Source organism: Microcaecilia unicolor, chromosome 2 (genome assembly GCF_901765095.1).
Source record: "Microcaecilia unicolor chromosome 2, aMicUni1.1, whole genome shotgun sequence".
Classification (NCBI taxonomy): domain Eukaryota; kingdom Metazoa; phylum Chordata; class Amphibia; order Gymnophiona; family Siphonopidae; genus Microcaecilia; species Microcaecilia unicolor.
Genome location: NC_044032.1, coordinates 226,399,805 through 226,417,831, shown reverse-complemented (window position 1 = coordinate 226,417,831; position 18,027 = coordinate 226,399,805). Strand labels below are relative to the sequence as shown.

The window sequence follows — 18,027 nt, the reverse complement described above, 5'->3', positions numbered from 1 at the left end:
TATTTCTGGCTAGAATACAAGGGCCACTTTTCATTGGCGGACAACCTTTGCATCATCCATGTGCTGCAAGCCTGCCACTGTAAACACACTTCCCTTTTTTCAGAACCATCATCACCAGAGGGTGAGGGACCAGCTTCACCCCCCCCCCAAAAAAAAAAAAAACTACCTCCAGGACCAGCAGCAACCCCTGAACCTCAGGAAGCCACTACACCCCCAAACTCTGATGAAGGATGAGCTCCAGTAGCAGACCAGCATCCTGCGTGGCCCCCCTTTCCCCCCTCTCCCTTTCATATGTCCCAGAGTTGTTGTCTGCACCCCACCCACCCCAAGCTGTTCCTTCCCCCACGCCCCCTTTTCCACCTGAACCAGAGAGACAGGCAGACAAAGATTGTGAGGCAGACATCACAGAAGAGGAGGAGGAGAAAGAGAACGAGATGGTCTTTAACTCTGAAACTGTTCCACAGGATGCCAGCGAATGTATCTCTGAGGTGCACCCTGTTGCTGCAGTTCCAGCCAGAACTGCACCTGGGGGGGGGAGGGGGGGGAGAACAGCAACATTTTAGCTGACATCCTGAGGTAGATAACGGAGATTAGGGGGTTGGTGGGCAATATGTTCACCCACATTTATGACACTCTGGAGCGCCTCACAGGGGTGGTAGAGCGTATTGCCTAGTACAGCTCTGCAGTCATGCCAGCTCCCTAATGTTTAGGACCAACAACTTCTTCCTCCCCTTCTTCTCCTGCCCCAAACCACCCCATCCCACCTCATGGCAATGTTCATAAATTTTCCTTTATTCTTTGGACTTGTTGGGATGCTTTAAGACTAAAAGGTGGGACAGGGTGGAGGGATGGTAGGGGATCAAGGCAGGGAAGGCTTAGAGGGGTTTGCTATGCAATTTTTTTGTGTGTGTGCATTTGTTTTTTACATAGTTGATATAGCATTAAAAAAAAAAAAGGAAACTACTTTTTTGGGGCCCCCAGGCTAAAATCCATAAAATAGGTTTCCATAAAAAGAAATATTTTATTCCAATTGTTACTTGAAAACAGGGACAATGATGAGTGTCAAAACTGCAACTGAACATAACAACACAATATACTATAAATCATATATATGATGCTAATATCAGTGAGAAAACCTGTTTGCAGACATACTACTTATTTCTACAGCACTACTAGACTACTTGAACATGAAGAGACAGTACCTGCTTGATAGAGCTTACAATCTAATCAGGACAAGGGATAAGGGAATTACTGAGGTGGGAATGATAAAATAGACATTGGTACTGAACAAGTGAATAGGGGTTAGGAGTTAAAAACAGCATCAAAAAGGTCGGCTTTTAGCCTAGATTTGAAGACGGCCAGCTATGGAGCTTGACGTATTGGCTCAGCAAGTCTATTCTAGTCATAAAATGCGCTCAACAAATTTTTGAAAACACGCTGAGAAGACGCGATCAATATAAAAAGAGGCACTTCTCTTCCAGGAGTTTTCTTTCTAGTATGGTAGATAATATGCGCATGACTATTGAGCATGGAGGGTGGGGTAACTTATATGTCCACATGCCCTTTTCACAGTAAGATGTTTTATCCTGCATTTTAAAAAATTATTATTATTTAAAGCAATACAAGCAGCACTCATGACGTGCCTTTCAAATTGTATGCTGACATGAATTGTGGCAAGGACAATATAAGCTGAGCAAAAGGATCAAATACGCTTCTACTTTTGGTTTCGCTCTGGAACATATACCTTATTTTCTTTATTTGTAAAAGAAGACAAATTTGCATTTTTAATTGGTAAAAGTTTAGCAACAGTCTTCTCCTGAACCCTAACTGCGGCCCAGACCTGGTGTAAATTTTAGGCATCAGAAGCCATGAAATCCCTCCGTGCATTGCAGCACTGTTTTCTGAGCACTGGGAAGGAATACCAAAACACTACTACTACTTATCAATTCTATAGCGCTACTAGCCGTATGCAGCGCTGTACACTTGAACATGAAGAGACAGTCCCTGTTCGACAGAGCTTACAATCTAATTAGGACAAACAGGACAAACAAGAGAAAAGGGAATATTAAAGTGAGGATGATAAAATAAGGGTTCTGAACAAGTGAATATAGGTTAGGAGTTAAAAGCAGCATCAAAAAGGTGGGCTTTTAGCTTAGATTTGAAGACGGCCACAGATGGAGCTTGACCTAGCAGCTCAGGACGTCTATTCCAGGCATATGGTGCAGCAAGATAAAAGGTACAGAGTCTGGAGTTAGCAATGGAGGAGAAGGATGCAGATAAGACAGATTTACCCAAAGGAAGGAATGTAGGGAGAGAGGAGAACTTCATTAACATCCGTTTGACTACGTTTAAATACAATTTGCACTGTTCTTTGGTGTGCACATTGTTTCCTGCCCTACAGCCTTTGAACGTTCTGTGCACATTAACGCCCTGTATCTGTTAGCACAATCGCCTCTAGCGCCGGCATTAGGTTTTCAGCATTGGCACACATGTCTTTTAGTTTGAGATACCCAATTGCAAACACAATATCCTCAGTTAAAGATTAGTTCATTCTTTGTGCATCTGCCATTGGAATGAAAACAGACACACACATCTTTCTCGTGATACTCTATGGAAAAGTTATACAAAACTTCTGAAATCAAAAGGTGACTGTGTTAAAGGTTGAATGGAACGTCCTCTTACCACCCCCGGTGTATGTTATTCTAATACAAAGTGTTTCCAATTACAATGGCACTCCTGGTATCTGGCTTCATCTCCCAAGAAAGCCTCTGCAGCTCCTGCCAGACATATGGGATCAATCAGAGCTTTTGGTGCTGATGGATTTTTTTTTAGGCGGGGGGGAGGGGGATTGTTGACAGTTTGACAGACACGGAGCTCTGGTGACATGGAATCTCAGCAACTCAGCCAGATTGAAGAAAAGGAGAAGGAGGAGGGATACGAGAGAGCAAGGAAGGAGAAACTCACCGTGACTGTTCCCTTCCCCTCAGAGTTTTTACGGTTTAAAAGAGGGCAGAAGAGAGGGGAAAGTATCGTTTAATTTGCAGCCCGGCTGGAAGGAGTCTCCCACTAAGGCGTGCAGCTGTCTTGCCTGAAAGGATCACAAAAAAAGGAAAAAGGGGGGACAAACTGCAGGTTGGACACAAGACCGTTCCAACAAACTTAACTCACTGATCAGACTTCGTTAAAGATCAAAAAGAGAGAGATTCCCCCCAAACCCTGCAAAATCACCGCATTCCCTTCACGGCAGCACTGCAGGTGAGACGATAGTGGGGGGCAATGTGGCTCCCACTGTGCCTGTGCTGCGCCGCCTGCGTCTCCCTGGTTTCTTGCTGGAGCTCTGCAGCAGGCTTCCAGCAGATCCCTCTGTCCAGCAGGAAGGGGAGTCCGAGCTCCTCCTCGCAGTCGCACGCTCTCCGGTCCGCGGAGCCCAGGAGGCAGCAGCAGCCGCTCGACAGCACCGACAGCAAAGTGGAGAAGCTGGGCCAGTACTTCAAGCGCAACGTGCGCAAGCTGCGCGAGAGGAGCGCCAGCCTGGACCTGGTCTTCCTGGTGGACGAGTCGTCGAGCGTGGGGCCCGCCAATTTCCTCAGCGAGCTCCGCTTCGTCAAGAAGCTGCTCTCCGACTTCCCCGTCGTGCCCTCGGCCACGCGCGTCGCCATCGTCACCTTCTCCTCCAAGAGCCACGTGCTGGCCCGCGTGGACTACATCTCGAGCAGCAAGCCCCAGCAGCACAAGTGCTCGCTGCTTAACCGCGAGATCCCCGCCATCACCTACAAGGGGGGCGGAACCTACACCAAGGGCGCTTTCCAGCAGGCGGCGGTAAGTCTCACCCCCCCCCTTTTTTTTTTGTGCTCAGGTGGTGCATTCCATTCTTTCAGGGCTCCTTAGACAGGAGGACGTTGGGGATGAAATTAAGATGAAAAAGAAGAGGGGTGGTGTAGTATAGTATCTGTCGTTATTATCTTATCTTATCCCTCCCCTTGCCCCTTCCTTCCTTCCTTCTCATCTCACCCATTACTTCCCTCACCCGTAACTGTCTTGTCTGTCTGTATTATTTTTAGATTGTAAGCTCTTTTGAGCAGGGACTGTCTCTTTGTATCAGGGCTGGGTGCGTCTGGTAGCGCTATACAAATGCTAATAATAATAATAATCTACTATGATCTTTTTGAGGGGTACCGTATGTCTGTTTAGTTTGGTTCAAAAGTTTTAGCATTGGGAGGTGTTTTGGTTTCAAGGTGGGATTTTTGGAATACTTTGTGAGATCCAGCTGTTTAAAGTGTGATTATGAGACTTATTTGTGGGATTGTCATGGTGGCATATTCCTTTTTTTTAAACATTTTATTTGAATTTAAGCAACAGATAACAGAAATCACAAACTTAACATTACATGAGGTGCAATCTGATAGGATTGAATGTGGTTGAGAGGCTCGCTTCAGCAGCTACAGCTTCACATTTAGTAGTATGACAAAACTGTATTCCACCATACATTATGATCAATAGCTAAAATGTCTTCTATATTGAGCAAAATAAAGTTGAAGAGCTAAGGTGATGTAGCAAAAATCAAAAGGTCTTCGATAAGGTTTTACAAAACTCTGTGACAAGCCAGCAGATTTTCCAAATGAAATGTTTAAAAATATATTGGTTCGGTAAGTTGAAAAATAGCACTTGGTGACATATTCTAATGTGGGGGGTTTTTTTTTCTATGATTAGGATGCTTATTCATGCTTTTGTACACTGCCTTGGACAGTGAAAGTAAAATGTTTTAGATTTTGAAATTAAATTTAATTCAGTTCATTCCCTTGAAGATGTATCAGAATTGGGAACCTTTCTGGAGAGAGAAGTAGGGAAAATAGTCTTATATTAGAATAAATTACAAATTTCCCTCCTAAAGAGGAGAACAGAGGAACTTTGAAAGATTAAAAAAGATAACGGACAGGGAGAAGCACTTCTTATTTACCTTGAGAACTGATGAGGAAAATGGGTGGTTCTAGTATGGTCAGCATTTAACATGGCCTTGTTTGTACCTTTGATTCTTACTCTCCCTGCCCACATTACAAAATCCATCCAGAACAAACACAGCCTGCTCTCTTATTACATGGTCGTTTGTGGTAGAAACTGGAGTTCAATGGAACACTACAGCCAACACTCCTATTTTGATTTTAGTTTTGCTCAGTTTTAAGATACCAGACATAGGGGCTCTTTTACTAAAGCTTAGCATGCTAAATGTTGTGCCTCCTAGTTTATATTTATGGACCATGTACACCTAGGGCTAGATTCTATATATGGCATCTGAAAAATCCATATGGAAAAAAATACACCTAGGCATATTCTGTAAAATATGCCAAAATTTAATAGGCTTACATTTCTGCGTGGTATATAGAATATGCCGAGCACCTCTCTGTGTGACCAAATTTGGTCGTGTCCATTTAGGCCATGTTTTACTTGGCGTAAATCCCGACGCCTGTATTAGGCGCAGAGTGGGTATATTCTTAAATAACGTGCATAGATTTTAGAAACGCCCATTCCACGCCCATAATCATGTCACCTTTTCAGCTATGCAACTTGGAATTTACGTGCATCATCATATTACAGAATACGCTTAGCGAGTTGTGCACGTAAATCGTAATTAATGCCAATTAGTGCTGATACTTGTTAACATCCAATTGACAGCGCTGATTAACTAGTTAACCAATTATGTTACGCGCATTGTTATAGAATACACTTCAATTTCCACGCGGAAATTAAGGCACAATATATAGAATTTGGGGGTTAGTGTATGCCAATATCTATTAGCGTGTGCTAAACTTTAGTAAAAAGATCCCTTAATGAGGTGTTAACTACATTTTAACCAATTGACTGATTATACTTTTTAAAAAATGGTATATATTTCCATCATTTAAATTGCTAGCAGATTGAGGGACGTGATTAAAAAACAAACAAGGTAAAGGAAAGGAGAGAGAGTAGTGACAACATTAAAAAATGGTGAAGGGTAAGCAGACATTTTCAGTTTACCTATACCACTCTACTCATGATTTTATAACAGCTTATCATAACTTCTTTCATCTGTCTTCTCTGTGCTAAAGAGCCCTAACCTGGTTATCCTTCATAGGGAAGCTGTTCCATCCCCTTTAGCATTTTGGTTGCCCTTTTCTGTATCTTTTGTAGTTCCGTAGGTTTTTCTGTAATAGAGGACCCAGAACTTCACACTGAATGTGCTCAAACTGTGATTGCACTAGGGGAAAGGTGGGCAGGGAGTACATCTTGTTAGGAAGGCTGTTTCAGAAAGCCATATTTTCAGTAGTTCTTTGAAAAATGATAGGCTTGCTTCTGATCTTCTGTTAAGTAGTAATGAGCTCCACAAAGATGGTACTAAACCAACCCACAAATCACCAGTGAAAAATTATACTTATCCTCACCTGTTTATGTAAGGAAATCTCACCACATCACACAAACTGTTCCAAGTGTACCTGTCATATTGTATGTACAAGCAGTGGCATAGCCACAGGGGGTCCCCAGAGAATTGAGGCAATGTCTTCTGCTTTGGCTGGCGGGGGTCCCCCAGGTCCACCTGTGGAAGCAGGCCTCCAGCTGAAGCCTGCCACATTTCCTGGGCTACTTCTGCAGTGTTGCTTCCAGCACATTCTTGTTTTTTGTGACACAGCATGCGCGAGGGAGGCCCCCCCCCCCCCCCCCGAGCTTGTGCAGAAAGCAAGCCTGTCTCATGTATGCTCAGTTTTGTGAAAAGCGAGCACATGCAGGGGTGGGGACCTTGCATGGTAGTGGCCCAAGAAAAGCACCAGGCTTCGGCTGAAGAAGGGCTTCCGCTGGCAGGGTTTGGGATTGCTGCCAGCTCAGGTTTGTGGGGTTGTTTGGGGGTGAGGGGAGGCATAATTTTGTGCCTTCACCCCCCAAACCTGAGGTTTGGATATACTTCTGTGTACAAGTATGTTCGTGTGAAGGGTATTTTATAAGGGGGCAGCTAGTCTGAGGGCAAGTAAGTACCTACGTAGGCGCTATTTTGTAAAGACTCCTAGATGCTTATTTGTCTTAAATATTAATGTAAGTGGTAGAAATCACACCTACACTGCAGGCACAGACAATTCTTATGCCTAGATTAAATTTGTGTAAGCTATCATATTCTAAAAACATGTACTTATGAACTTTGCACATGCTGCACCCAAACTCTGCTTCTGTACGCACCTACTGGCAAAGTACATACCATCACATCAAAGTGATGGTTGAAATTTTATAACAGGCCGTTTATTTGCTATTCTGGCTGCATATGCATGAAAATGGCTTAGTGTTGCTTCACCCTCAAAACATCCGTTTACTGCACACACTAGTTTGTTTAGCAAGGGAAAGCATGTGCATTATTTTGGCTGTCTGGTTATGAACCCTGGATCGCAGACAATTAGAAACACAAATTCAACCCCTCTCTCCCCCTGATATTTAAACACTGTGATCATCATTGAGTTCAAACACTGGCCATGGTGTTTAAATTTATTTCCAGATATTCAGTGCTGGATACCAGTGAGTATAAGGCAGCTGCTGGAAGTTATCCGGGTAGTGCTAATATTCAGCACTGGTACTTTTGTTGTCTTAACTTGCCTAGATAGTTATATGGGTACTGGCGCTGAATATTGATGGTACCTGGATAATTTCTGGCTCTGCCTTGGTTCCACCCCTGGACCACCCCAGCATTTCATGAATAGTCCTGAGGTGGTTAGACACGATTTCCAGCATCATTATCTGGATAAAGTCACTGAAAATCCCTGACTGAAGCCCAAGTGCTAGTTATCCAGGTAGCATATGGTGCTAACTGGATAACGAGCTTTGAATACCATGCCTTTTGTTTTAACATGCACTAAATCTGACTAAGGCCCTTTTAGTAACTCTAGTAGCGCTTTAGAAATGTTAAGTAGTAGTAGTAGTATTAAACTGAATGAAGTAGATATCACGGGAATTAGCACACAAGCATGGAAATTGTTAACACGGTGGCATGATACTGTGCTCTAATTTGCTCCTTAACTGTATGTGTTAGGTGACAGGTTATGGGCATGGATTGGACACTGTAGTTAGCACATGATACTTACCATGCACTGTCACTTTTGCAGATAGTGTGAGTGCACTTCCTGCTTCCTCAAGAGGAGACATTTAGTGCACCTGCAGTAATTGCAAACGGCCTGTCAGGTTTTCAAGGCAGAAACTAGGTTCGTGAGCCCTTGGGCCACTGCCGTGGAGCAGCAGTGGCAGGCAAAACCACCCCACACCAGAGACAAGGCAGAACTCTGACAGAAACAGCTAGACTTCACCTGCACTTGACCGCCGTTCCTCAGGAGTTGAGTCCCTTGGGTGCAGGCGGCCGGCAGGACTTACCAGACAGGGCAGGAACTGAACACCAACTAGGCTGAACAGAGACTGAGGGTCAGAGGGGAAAGGAATATACATGGGCAGCAAGGCAGGAAACTGGGCTAGGACTCACAGACAGACAATACTACACAAAGCAGGAAAATGGACAAGCTAAAGGACAGGAACTGAAAGCTGCCAAGCAGCCACTGAAACAGGGGGGTACAAATACTGACAGACAAGAGACAGGACTGAAAGCTGCAGAGCAGCCACTAAACAAGAGACACAGACAAACAGAAACTAGACCAGGAATACAAACCAGAGACAAGACTAAGAAATAAGCAATAAACCTAAGCTAAACTACACACAGACTAACTAGAACTGGACAAGAAACTCAAACAAAAAAAAAACAGACTAGGCAGAAGTGCAACAAAGCACCCACAAACCAGGGACTTTAGACAATGCAAAGGCAAACACAGAAGTTTCCAGGTGACTAATAAAGCCCATCAGCTGCTGAAGTTGAGCTGCAGGAATCACAAGGCAGCTACTGCTGCTGTTCAGGCACAAACGAGAAGCAAGTCTGGCAGCCCGGAAGATCCGGACCGGACTGGGCTGAAGTCTGGAACGGGTGACAGTCCATAGCAGCCACCGGTTCTGGCCACCAGAGAGCAAGGTGAGCACAGACAAGGAAACATTCACACACGTGACACAGCCCTAATGCATGGTAAAGCGTATTTTAGTATGGTAGCTGCAGAGGAACAAGCCCCCAACAATTACAGCACAGCCTTTGCAATTAAAACGCCCTTATTTTTGCTATTAAAGTGCAGTAAGTGCAAAAACGTACTGCACTTTAGTAAAAGGGCTCCTAAGCTTTGGATAGCTGCCCCCAAAATGACCAGACATAGTGCATCATGCAGTCTTTGAACTTGAAGCAAAATATTTTTAAAAATAATAGTAAGGACAGAACAAATTAGCCATGGCCAACCAGCAATGGTTTGCTGTCAGGGTTGTAAAAATGTAAACGGAGCCCCGGTGTGGATGTTGAATCGCTAGAACTGAAGAAAGTTCTACCAGTGTTCCACCACCCATGCGTTGGTGCCTTCCCGCCTGACACTTGAGCGTGGGTTCCTCAGTCTCTTTTTTTTTTTCCTGTGGAGTTGAGAGAGGATGCGTTTTGTAGTCTTCTCACGCTGCATTTCTTAAGAATTGTTTTGCTTTTGCGAGTGCCTTCCCTAGCAGGTAATTTTCTCCCTTTAATTAATTTCTCCTGTTTTTCCCCTTCCTCGTATTTTTCAACAGTTTTTTGGGCATTTTTTTTAGTTTCCTTTATTTCTCGTGAGTGGCTGCACAATTAGGCTGCAGCCCTGACCTCAATCTGAATGATCTCCTTTTTTACGTTCAAGATTGAGGAGTTTGGTGTCTAGGGCGCTTATGCTCTCAGCGGAGCAGCCCCAGCCCCTCAATGAGGCTCTACTGATGCTGGTGCTCAGATCATTAACATTGGTACCTTGCAGGGTGCCAGTGCTGAGGCCTGAGCAGGCAGTACCCCTTTTTCAAATGAAGGAAAACTCTGAGCATAGGATGAGGTTAAGACAGTATAGGCTCAGGAATAATCTAAGGAAATCCGCCCCTTTCTTTCTGAGCACTCCACCAATACCCTCATCCACACCCTTGTCACCTCTCGTTTGGACTACTGCAATCTGCTTCTTGCTGGCCTCCCACTTAGTCACCTCTCCCCTCTCCAGTCGGTTCAAAACTCTGCTGCCCATCTCGTCTTCCACCAGGGTCGCTTTACTCATACTGCCCCTCTCCTCAAGTCGCTTCACTGGCTCCCTATCCGTTTTCGCATCCTGTTCAAACTTCTTCTACTAAACTATAAATGTACTCACTCTGCTGCTCCCCAGTATCTCTCCACACTCGTCCTTCCCTACACCCCTTCCCGTGCACTCCGCTCCATGGATAAATCCTTCTTATCTGTTCCCTTCTCCACTACTGCCAACTCCAGACTTCACGCCTTCTGTCTTGCTGCGCCCTACGCCTGGAATAGACTTCCTGAGCCCCTACGTCTTGCCCCATCCTTGACCATCTTTAAATCTAGATTGAAAGCCCACCTCTTTAACATTGCTTTTGACTCGTAACCACTTGTATCCACTCGCCTCCACCTACCCTCCTCTCCTCTTTCCTCTACACATTAATTGATTTTTTTGCTTTATTTTTTGTCTACTAGATTGTAAGCTCTTTGAGCAGGGACTGTCTTCTATGTTTGTGCAGCGCTGCGTACGCTTTGTAGCGTTATAGAAATACTAAATAGTAGTAGTAGTTTAATTTGGCCAAAATTATTTTTTTGATGTCCCAGAAGACTCCCAGTGGCTTCAAATGGTGTGCTCAGTGCCACCACATTATTTCTCTCACAGACCTGCACAACTTGTGCATTGGGTGACTTGGGCCAAACCATGACCTCTCTGTTTGTGATCTTTGTCTTCAAAATGCAGGCAAGGACAAAGAGATTGCAGTTGGCTTAACAGGAGAAGCTTTTTGACTTTTCAAAGGCCGGACCATCGTCTTTGGCACCGGTAACATCAACCTCCATGGCTGCTCCGACACCGGTAACCACTAGGAGTGCACTGGCATCGAGTGGGTTTCCACCTGCCTCGACACTGGGCACTGTTAGCAGGCCCCCGGACTGGTCAGCATCGGACCTGATACTGGGAAGATGCTTGGATTCGGCGGCGTCCTCAACACTGGGGGATCAAAGCTTTATGCATTGGGGGGGAAGTCTAGGAAGCATAAGCATTGGTCCTCCTTGATGCACGGTGTTGGGAGCACCGGGGCATCGCACTTTCCGATACCTGAGAAGTGCCGGCATTGAGACGAGCGCTCCCCCTCTTTGGATGAGGTGCTGGTGTGCTAGTCATTGAGTGGCCAGGTCCATGTCACCGGTTCAGTACCAATGACTTTGCAGGCTGCCTCCACACTGGCTCCCACCCTTGATGAGCGATTCTGGTGCATGCTCCAAGAAGAACTGGTGCAGTTGCTGTGGGCACTCCTGCTTTGATGTCTAGGGCGCGTATGCCTTCAGCAGAGCAGCCCCAGCCCCTCAATGAGGCTCTACTGATGCTGGTGCTCAGATCATTAACATTGGTACCTTGCAGGGTGCCAGTGCTGAGGCCTGAGCAGGCAGTACCCCTTTTTCAAATGAAGGAAAACTCTGAGCATAGGATGACGTTAAGACAGTATAGGCTCAGGAGTAATCTAAGGAAATACTTTTATATGGAAAGGATGGATGGTGGACTCGTGGAATAGCCTTCTGGTGGAGGTGGTGGAGATAAGGGTGGTGTCTGAATTTAAGAAAGTGTGGGACAGGCATTTGGGATCTCTTAAGGAAAGAGAGAGATAGTGGTTAATGAGGATGGGCAGACTGGATGGGCCATTTGTTCCTTGTCTGCTGTCATGTTTCTATGTTTCTATTTAAAGGTCACTAATGATTTTAGGTGCTCAGTTCATCTTTTCATTCTTCTTTTGGGATCAAAAAAGGGTTTATGCGCTTCTAAAGCGACTATAACTCGTTGGTTAAAGCACACTATCTCTTCAGCCTGTTTGTTAGCAGGGAAAAGAACTCCCATCCATCTTAAGGCTCATTCTACAAGGGTGCTATGTGCTTCCCTTGCAGAAGCCTGTACTGTTTTTGTAGTTGAAATTTGTAGGGCTGCCACGTTGTTTGGTAAAAAGACTCCCAAGGAAGGAAAAATGAGTTCTTACCCGATAATTTTCTTTCCTCTAGTCTCGAACGATTAGTCCAGATCTCACCCTTCGCCTTCTGTTTTGTTGGGTTATTTGTTGATTTTCTTGTTTCTTTGGCACACGGTTAGTGTTTGTTTTTCAAAGTTTATAAAAATTTGTTAAAGAGGTAGGAGTTCTATTTCTTTCAATTAATGTCTTACTGCTTGGCTATCTGAATACTGAATGGAACCTAGTGTACAGCAGCCTTATGTGGCAAAGTTTTAATTTGCTATCTCCACCTGCTGGTAGATGGGCACAACCCACAAGTATGGATTAATCCTTTGGGACTAAAGGAAAGAAAATTATCAGGTAAGAACTAATTTTTTTTTGGACTCTCATTCCATCCAGTCCTAAGGTTGGAAGACCACTTTGTTGACTAATTTAAAGCTGCTTGTCAGTAGTGAAAGTTAGATTGCTTGCACGTACTGACAGGTCTCTGTAGACCAGTGTTTCCCGAATCTGGTCCTGGAGTACCCCTTGCCAGTCAGGTTTTCAGGATATCCACAATGAATATGCATGAAAGAGATTTGCATATAATGGAAGCAGTGTATACACATCAAGTTCAGAGCTGGCTCCTATGCTTCCATTAGTATCTCCCTTCTCTCTATGTCTCAAACTCCCCCCCACCCATCCACCACCGGACACCCCCATCACAGCTACTGCTTCTCCAGACCAGCAGCGGCAAAACAGCACAAGTTGACCACAGGGCCAACACATGATTGTTGGCTCTATCCTGGAACAGGAAGTAATGTCGGAGAGGGCAGGACTGGCAGCCGCCTGTACAGAGACTGCGGCCTTGCGACCAACTTGTGGTGTTTTGCCACTGCTGCTGCTGCTGGTTTGGAGAAGCAGCAGAAGCAGTGGAGAAGATCCAGGACTTGACTTGGGAAACACTGCTGTAGACAGTGGGATAAATCATCCATACATTCCCGCCTGTCTCCTATTTTCAAATTAGATTTCCAAGCGTTTCCACTATACTACTGAGACTTACCTGGAGGCAATAATGTGGGAATCCCAGTGCATGCTTGAAAAACCTGACCTCTGAGAGAACTTGACAGTCAGCCCATCGGATGAGCTCAGTTATTTGTGTCACTGATACCCGGCTCTCTACAGAGAGCTTCCATTATGAATAAACAACTTAGCTTTTCTGAATGAATTTTCATAAGTCAGAACATCAAAGTGAATGCTTTGGTTTGATTACATAGAGCAGACACAGAGAGCCACTGTTCGTCTCACCAAAATTTGGTCAATATTTTATCCTGTAGTTAACACCTCTAGCTGCCATCATTATAGCATTGTCCCAGCAGCGGTCTTTGCAGGAATACTATAAAAAGAAGCACTAGGACGAGGAGAGGGCAGCGGTAATTTTCTAAGAAACAGCACAAGGATCGGATAACTAGAAAGTTCCCCTTCCACTCCAGTTACAGGAGAGAAAACGAAGCAAGTTTTAGAAGATTATTGTGCAGGTCCTCACAGAAAAAACGTGTCTGGAAGATAGACATGACAACAATTACATTTTGAACTAACATTGGGTTGAACATTACTGTTTGCAGTTTGTATGGTTGAAATGCTGCACAGTATAAGGAGGATGTCATTTTCTTTCAGAATTTCTGTTTTTAAATTTCTCAGTGGCTGAGTATCATTATGATACATGTGTTTGAACTTATCATGTTTCCAGAGCAAAGGTCAGCAATTAAGCCAAGCTGCAATGTTTCCCTTTTATTTTCTTGTTTTAGCAAAACTTATCTATTCCAGTCGCCTTTTGTTCAATTCCACATAGCTCCAAGTTGCAAGTTCAAGTATTTGATTGCTTAAGTAAATCTGACAGCCTAGTGCTTGAGATGAACAGCTGTTTGTAGTGTATTGTTTTTTTATGGCCAACAAAAAAAGCCAAGAGACCCTTCAATTAATTTTATTTTTCTTGAAAGGAAAAATGTACCTGTTTACACTAGCATTGATTTGAAATCACAGTAAAAAAAAAAAAGTACTGTACATAGTACTGATAAATTCTCATCAATAAGAATACAAATGCTAAGCCACTTCAGCACCAATCTGCCATACTTTATGAAATATATATTAAGGTAGTCGATGGCATTAATGATTTTGAGTGGTATCTTAACTTGTTCAAGCAAAAATGTGTAGAAAAAAGCATGCTGTGATTTTTTTTTTTTGGGGGGGGGGGGGGGTGCTGAACGTGGTACATTTTAATGATTTGGTAATATCTGTAAGAGATGTAAGATGTCCCCCAGAGGCCAGATGTCAGCATGTGGCTTTGTCTGGTTCTGAGTTCCTTTCCTTGGTCTTGGATTCACTTCTTAGGGGCAGGAGGGTTTGTAGCACAATAATACAACACACGTGTGACTTGGCAAAAGGTATTTTGTCTAGAAGTCAGCTTGCAGCGAGCGCTTAGGGCAGAAAGATAATACAGCAGGTCTGCTTTAATGCTCGGAAGCACAGGTGTTTAGAGACATCCTGTCTTTCACTGACATTCTCAGGGGATCAGACTATGAGGGGATGAGGGAATGTCAGAACTGCTCTCCCAGAGGTCTTAGGCTAATGCCAAGTAGGCCCTGAAGCCTTAGTTAGACTTAGGGCCTTGTACAGCATGAGGTAATGCTGACAACATCCACAGTACTTGCTACCAATGTTCCTTCTAAGGACTGAGTTGATATGAGCAAAACTTTTTCTTCATGAGTAAAACATTTCCATCACAATTATCCTGTGAGCACTTCTTCCAGATACAAACACAAACATCCTCACATGTATCAGTGAGCACTAGAACATCAATATACCTATTGGAAAACTAAACAAGTCAGATTAGTACAGATCGATCCTGCACAGACAATCAGTGCTAACAGAAAACCATGTCTCTTTCAAACACGCAGAACACAGATAGACCCTCACCCAGTAAAGTGTAAATACCAACTAAAAATAGGAATATGTAGATGGAAATTAAACTGAACCCCTAAAAAGCCAGACTCTCATATAGTGCAACACCAGAGAAAGAGAAACAGCTATGCATGTCCTCCCTATATCATGGGAGGGCAACCTTGGTCCTCACGGGCCGCAACCCAGTCAGGTTTTCAAGATTTCCCCAATGAATATGCATGAAATCTATTTCCATACAATGGAAACAGTGCATGCTAGGGAAACCCTAAAATCCTGACTGGGTTGTAGCCTTGAAGACCAAAGTTGCTCACCCTCATCCTATACTGTGCAAAATATAAAAATAGCAGGTATAAATTTCAAAAACTGACACATTCCAAACACATTACAACTTACCAAATAACAAAACAAAAAAAAAATGGAAAATAAGATGATACTATTTTATTGGACTAACTTAATAGATTTTCAATTAGCTTTCAGAAGCCAGAACCTCCTTCCTTAGGTCAGGACAGTATACTGTTGTTATGGCTTCCCATCCTGATCCAAGGAAGGAGGTTTTGGTCTCCAAAGTTTAGTCAAAATGTAACCTTACTCCCATTTTCTATTTATGTCCTTTAGTAACACGGCTATCACACTACTTTATCCTAAACTTAAAAAAATATATTTTTCCTACCTTTCTTATCTAGCCATTTACATTTTCTAATTGTGTTAATCCCAGTCTCTGGTTTTTACCTTTCCTCTATCTTTTCTTAACTTTCTTGCCAAGATTTCCTGTCCATTTGTCATTTTTCTCTCTCCTTTTTCTTTTAGCTTTCTTCAACTTATTTTTCTTCCACTCTATCCAGATGCAATTCATTCTTACTAGCCAGTTTTAAATTTTCCTCTTTTACTGTATCTGCCTACAGTTTTCATATCTGTCCCTCACCCCAGCTGTTTTCCTCTTATTTCCCAGTATTTAACTCTGTCCTCTTCACCCTTCCATCCAGCATCTGCCCTCTTGCTGCTCCCCCCTTCTATTCACTGTCTGCCCTCTCGCTGGCTCTCCCCTTCCATTCACCATCTGCTCTCTCGCTGGACTCCCTCTTTTCATCCACCATCTGCCCTTTTGCTGGCTCCCCTTCTTCCAGCATCTCCCCTCTTTTTCTCTCTGCTTCCTTCCATTCATAGGAACAAACTTTTTAAAATTATTAGGGGGTGCCAAACCCAATAGAAATTACCTTTCCCTGGACACTGTCAATGAGCTTGTTCAATATTGGGAGTGCTCAGGTATCCACAGAGCTGGCTCCTATGCTTCCATTAGTATCTCCCTCCTCGCTCTGTCTCAAGCTCCCCCCCCCCCTGGACGCCCGCATCACAGCTACTGCTCCAGACCAGCAGCAGCGGTAAAACAGTACAAGTTGACCACAGGGCCAACACATGGTTGTTGGCCCTGTCCTGGAACAGGAAGTAATGTCGGAGGGGGCAGGACTGGCAGCCACCTGTACAGAGACTTCAGCCCTGCGACCAACTTGTGGTGTTTTGCCACTGCTTCTGCTGGTTTGGAGAAGCAGCAGAAGCAGTGGGGAAGATCCTGGTGACTGCTTTGTGGCATATTCGAAAAAGGTGCGCATGCAGCTTAGAGGGAACAATGCTTGCTCTACAAGTTTTTTGCCTCCATATTTTCTCCTGTAGATTTTTTTTTTTCTGTTCAAAAATTTCAGGACGTGAAATATTTGGTCAAAATAGTGCTATTTAAAAAAAGTGGGTAAAACATCTGCTTGTGCATTTGTGTGTGTGTGCGTCCGTGTGTATCCCTGCTGTCTCTGAGTGTTTCTGACCTAGGCTGGAGAGGGGTAAGGTGGTTTGGATGGAGTGGTTTTCAAATATTCTGGTCTTGGTGCAGTACACACAATTTCTGTTAGAACTCTGTGTGCCCTTAGCATACTTTTCTAATGCATGTTTTACTTTTCTTTCATGTTTATGTGATATTGGAAATCCTGGCATCTTTGCTCATGATTGCTAAACCGCTGGATGGAATACGATTGCCTTTTGGAAACTGAGAATGATGTAAATAAAACCCACTTTTGGGTTTCTGAGCATCCTTACAAGTTTTGAAACTTGGACATAGTTTGCTCATATGGGCACTCTCTCTCTAATAATATTTGAAAAATGTTGCTAACAAGTAAGACTGATGAAGAACAAGTGGTCATTTGTGCTCGTGGTATAGTGGCTTAGCTCTTCTTTCTGCCAGATTTATTGCTGTGTGAAAACTATGCACAGTGTGAAAAGGGTCCACTGCTTCCCAGCAAGGTGGAGCCGCCCACCAACCCAGTGGCGTTCCTGGGGGGGCTGGCACCTGGGGTGGATCGCCGATGCACCCCGCCCCACGGGTGCAGCACCCCCCCAATGCAGCACGGACCCCCCCCGGCGAAAGGACCCCCCCACGAAGGACCCCCCCCGCCGGGTGCACGCCGCTGGGGGGGTGCCGTGCCCGCCTGTCCTCCGTTGTTCCATGCTTCTTCTCTGCCCCGGAACTGGAAGTAACCTGTTCTGGGGCAGAGAAAAAGCATGGAACAATGGAGGACAGGCGCGCGCGGCACCCCCCCCAGCAGCGTGCACCCGGGGCGGACCGCACCCACCGCCCCCCCTAGGAACGCCACTGCACCAACCGAACTTCCAGAGCTCACCACAATTGCAGACAGTGGCTAGGTCAAAAGCTTTTATTATCAGGCCAATAACAGCTGTCTCCAACTTCAGTACATAGGTTATCTCCAAACAAACAAGTTCCAACAAAAACAGGTTTCCAACCAATCAGGGTTTTCAAAGTCAGGCTTTCTATAAATCAGGCTTCCAGTAAAGCAGGTAAATAAAGCAGGCTTCCAAATAAATCAGACTTCCAGTGCAGCAGGTTACTCTCACCTCTTAACACCACTTCCAAACCCTCAGGAGCTGGCCAACCCTGCCTTGGAACTCTCCCACTCCATAGAGGCTTCTCCCCCTCCCTGGGATTCCTCCCCCATCTGATCTACCCCCCCC

The 18,027-nt window shown here is 44.5% G+C and overlaps 1 protein-coding gene across 3 annotated transcripts in view; it reads left to right on the top strand.

Moving 5' to 3' along the window:
• Positions 1-2,329: 2,329 nt before the first annotated feature.
• Positions 2,330-18,027, top strand: part of SVEP1 (sushi, von Willebrand factor type A, EGF and pentraxin domain containing 1) — a 538,231-nt gene continuing 522,533 nt past the window's right edge. For all 3 annotated transcript variants that reach the window (XM_030193745.1, XM_030193746.1, XM_030193744.1), the window contains exon 1: positions 2,330-3,819. In XM_030193745.1, coding sequence (XP_030049605.1) covers positions 3,277-3,819 — 543 coding nt within the window. In that variant the 5' untranslated portion in view covers positions 2,330-3,276. The remainder of the gene's footprint in view (positions 3,820-18,027) is intronic.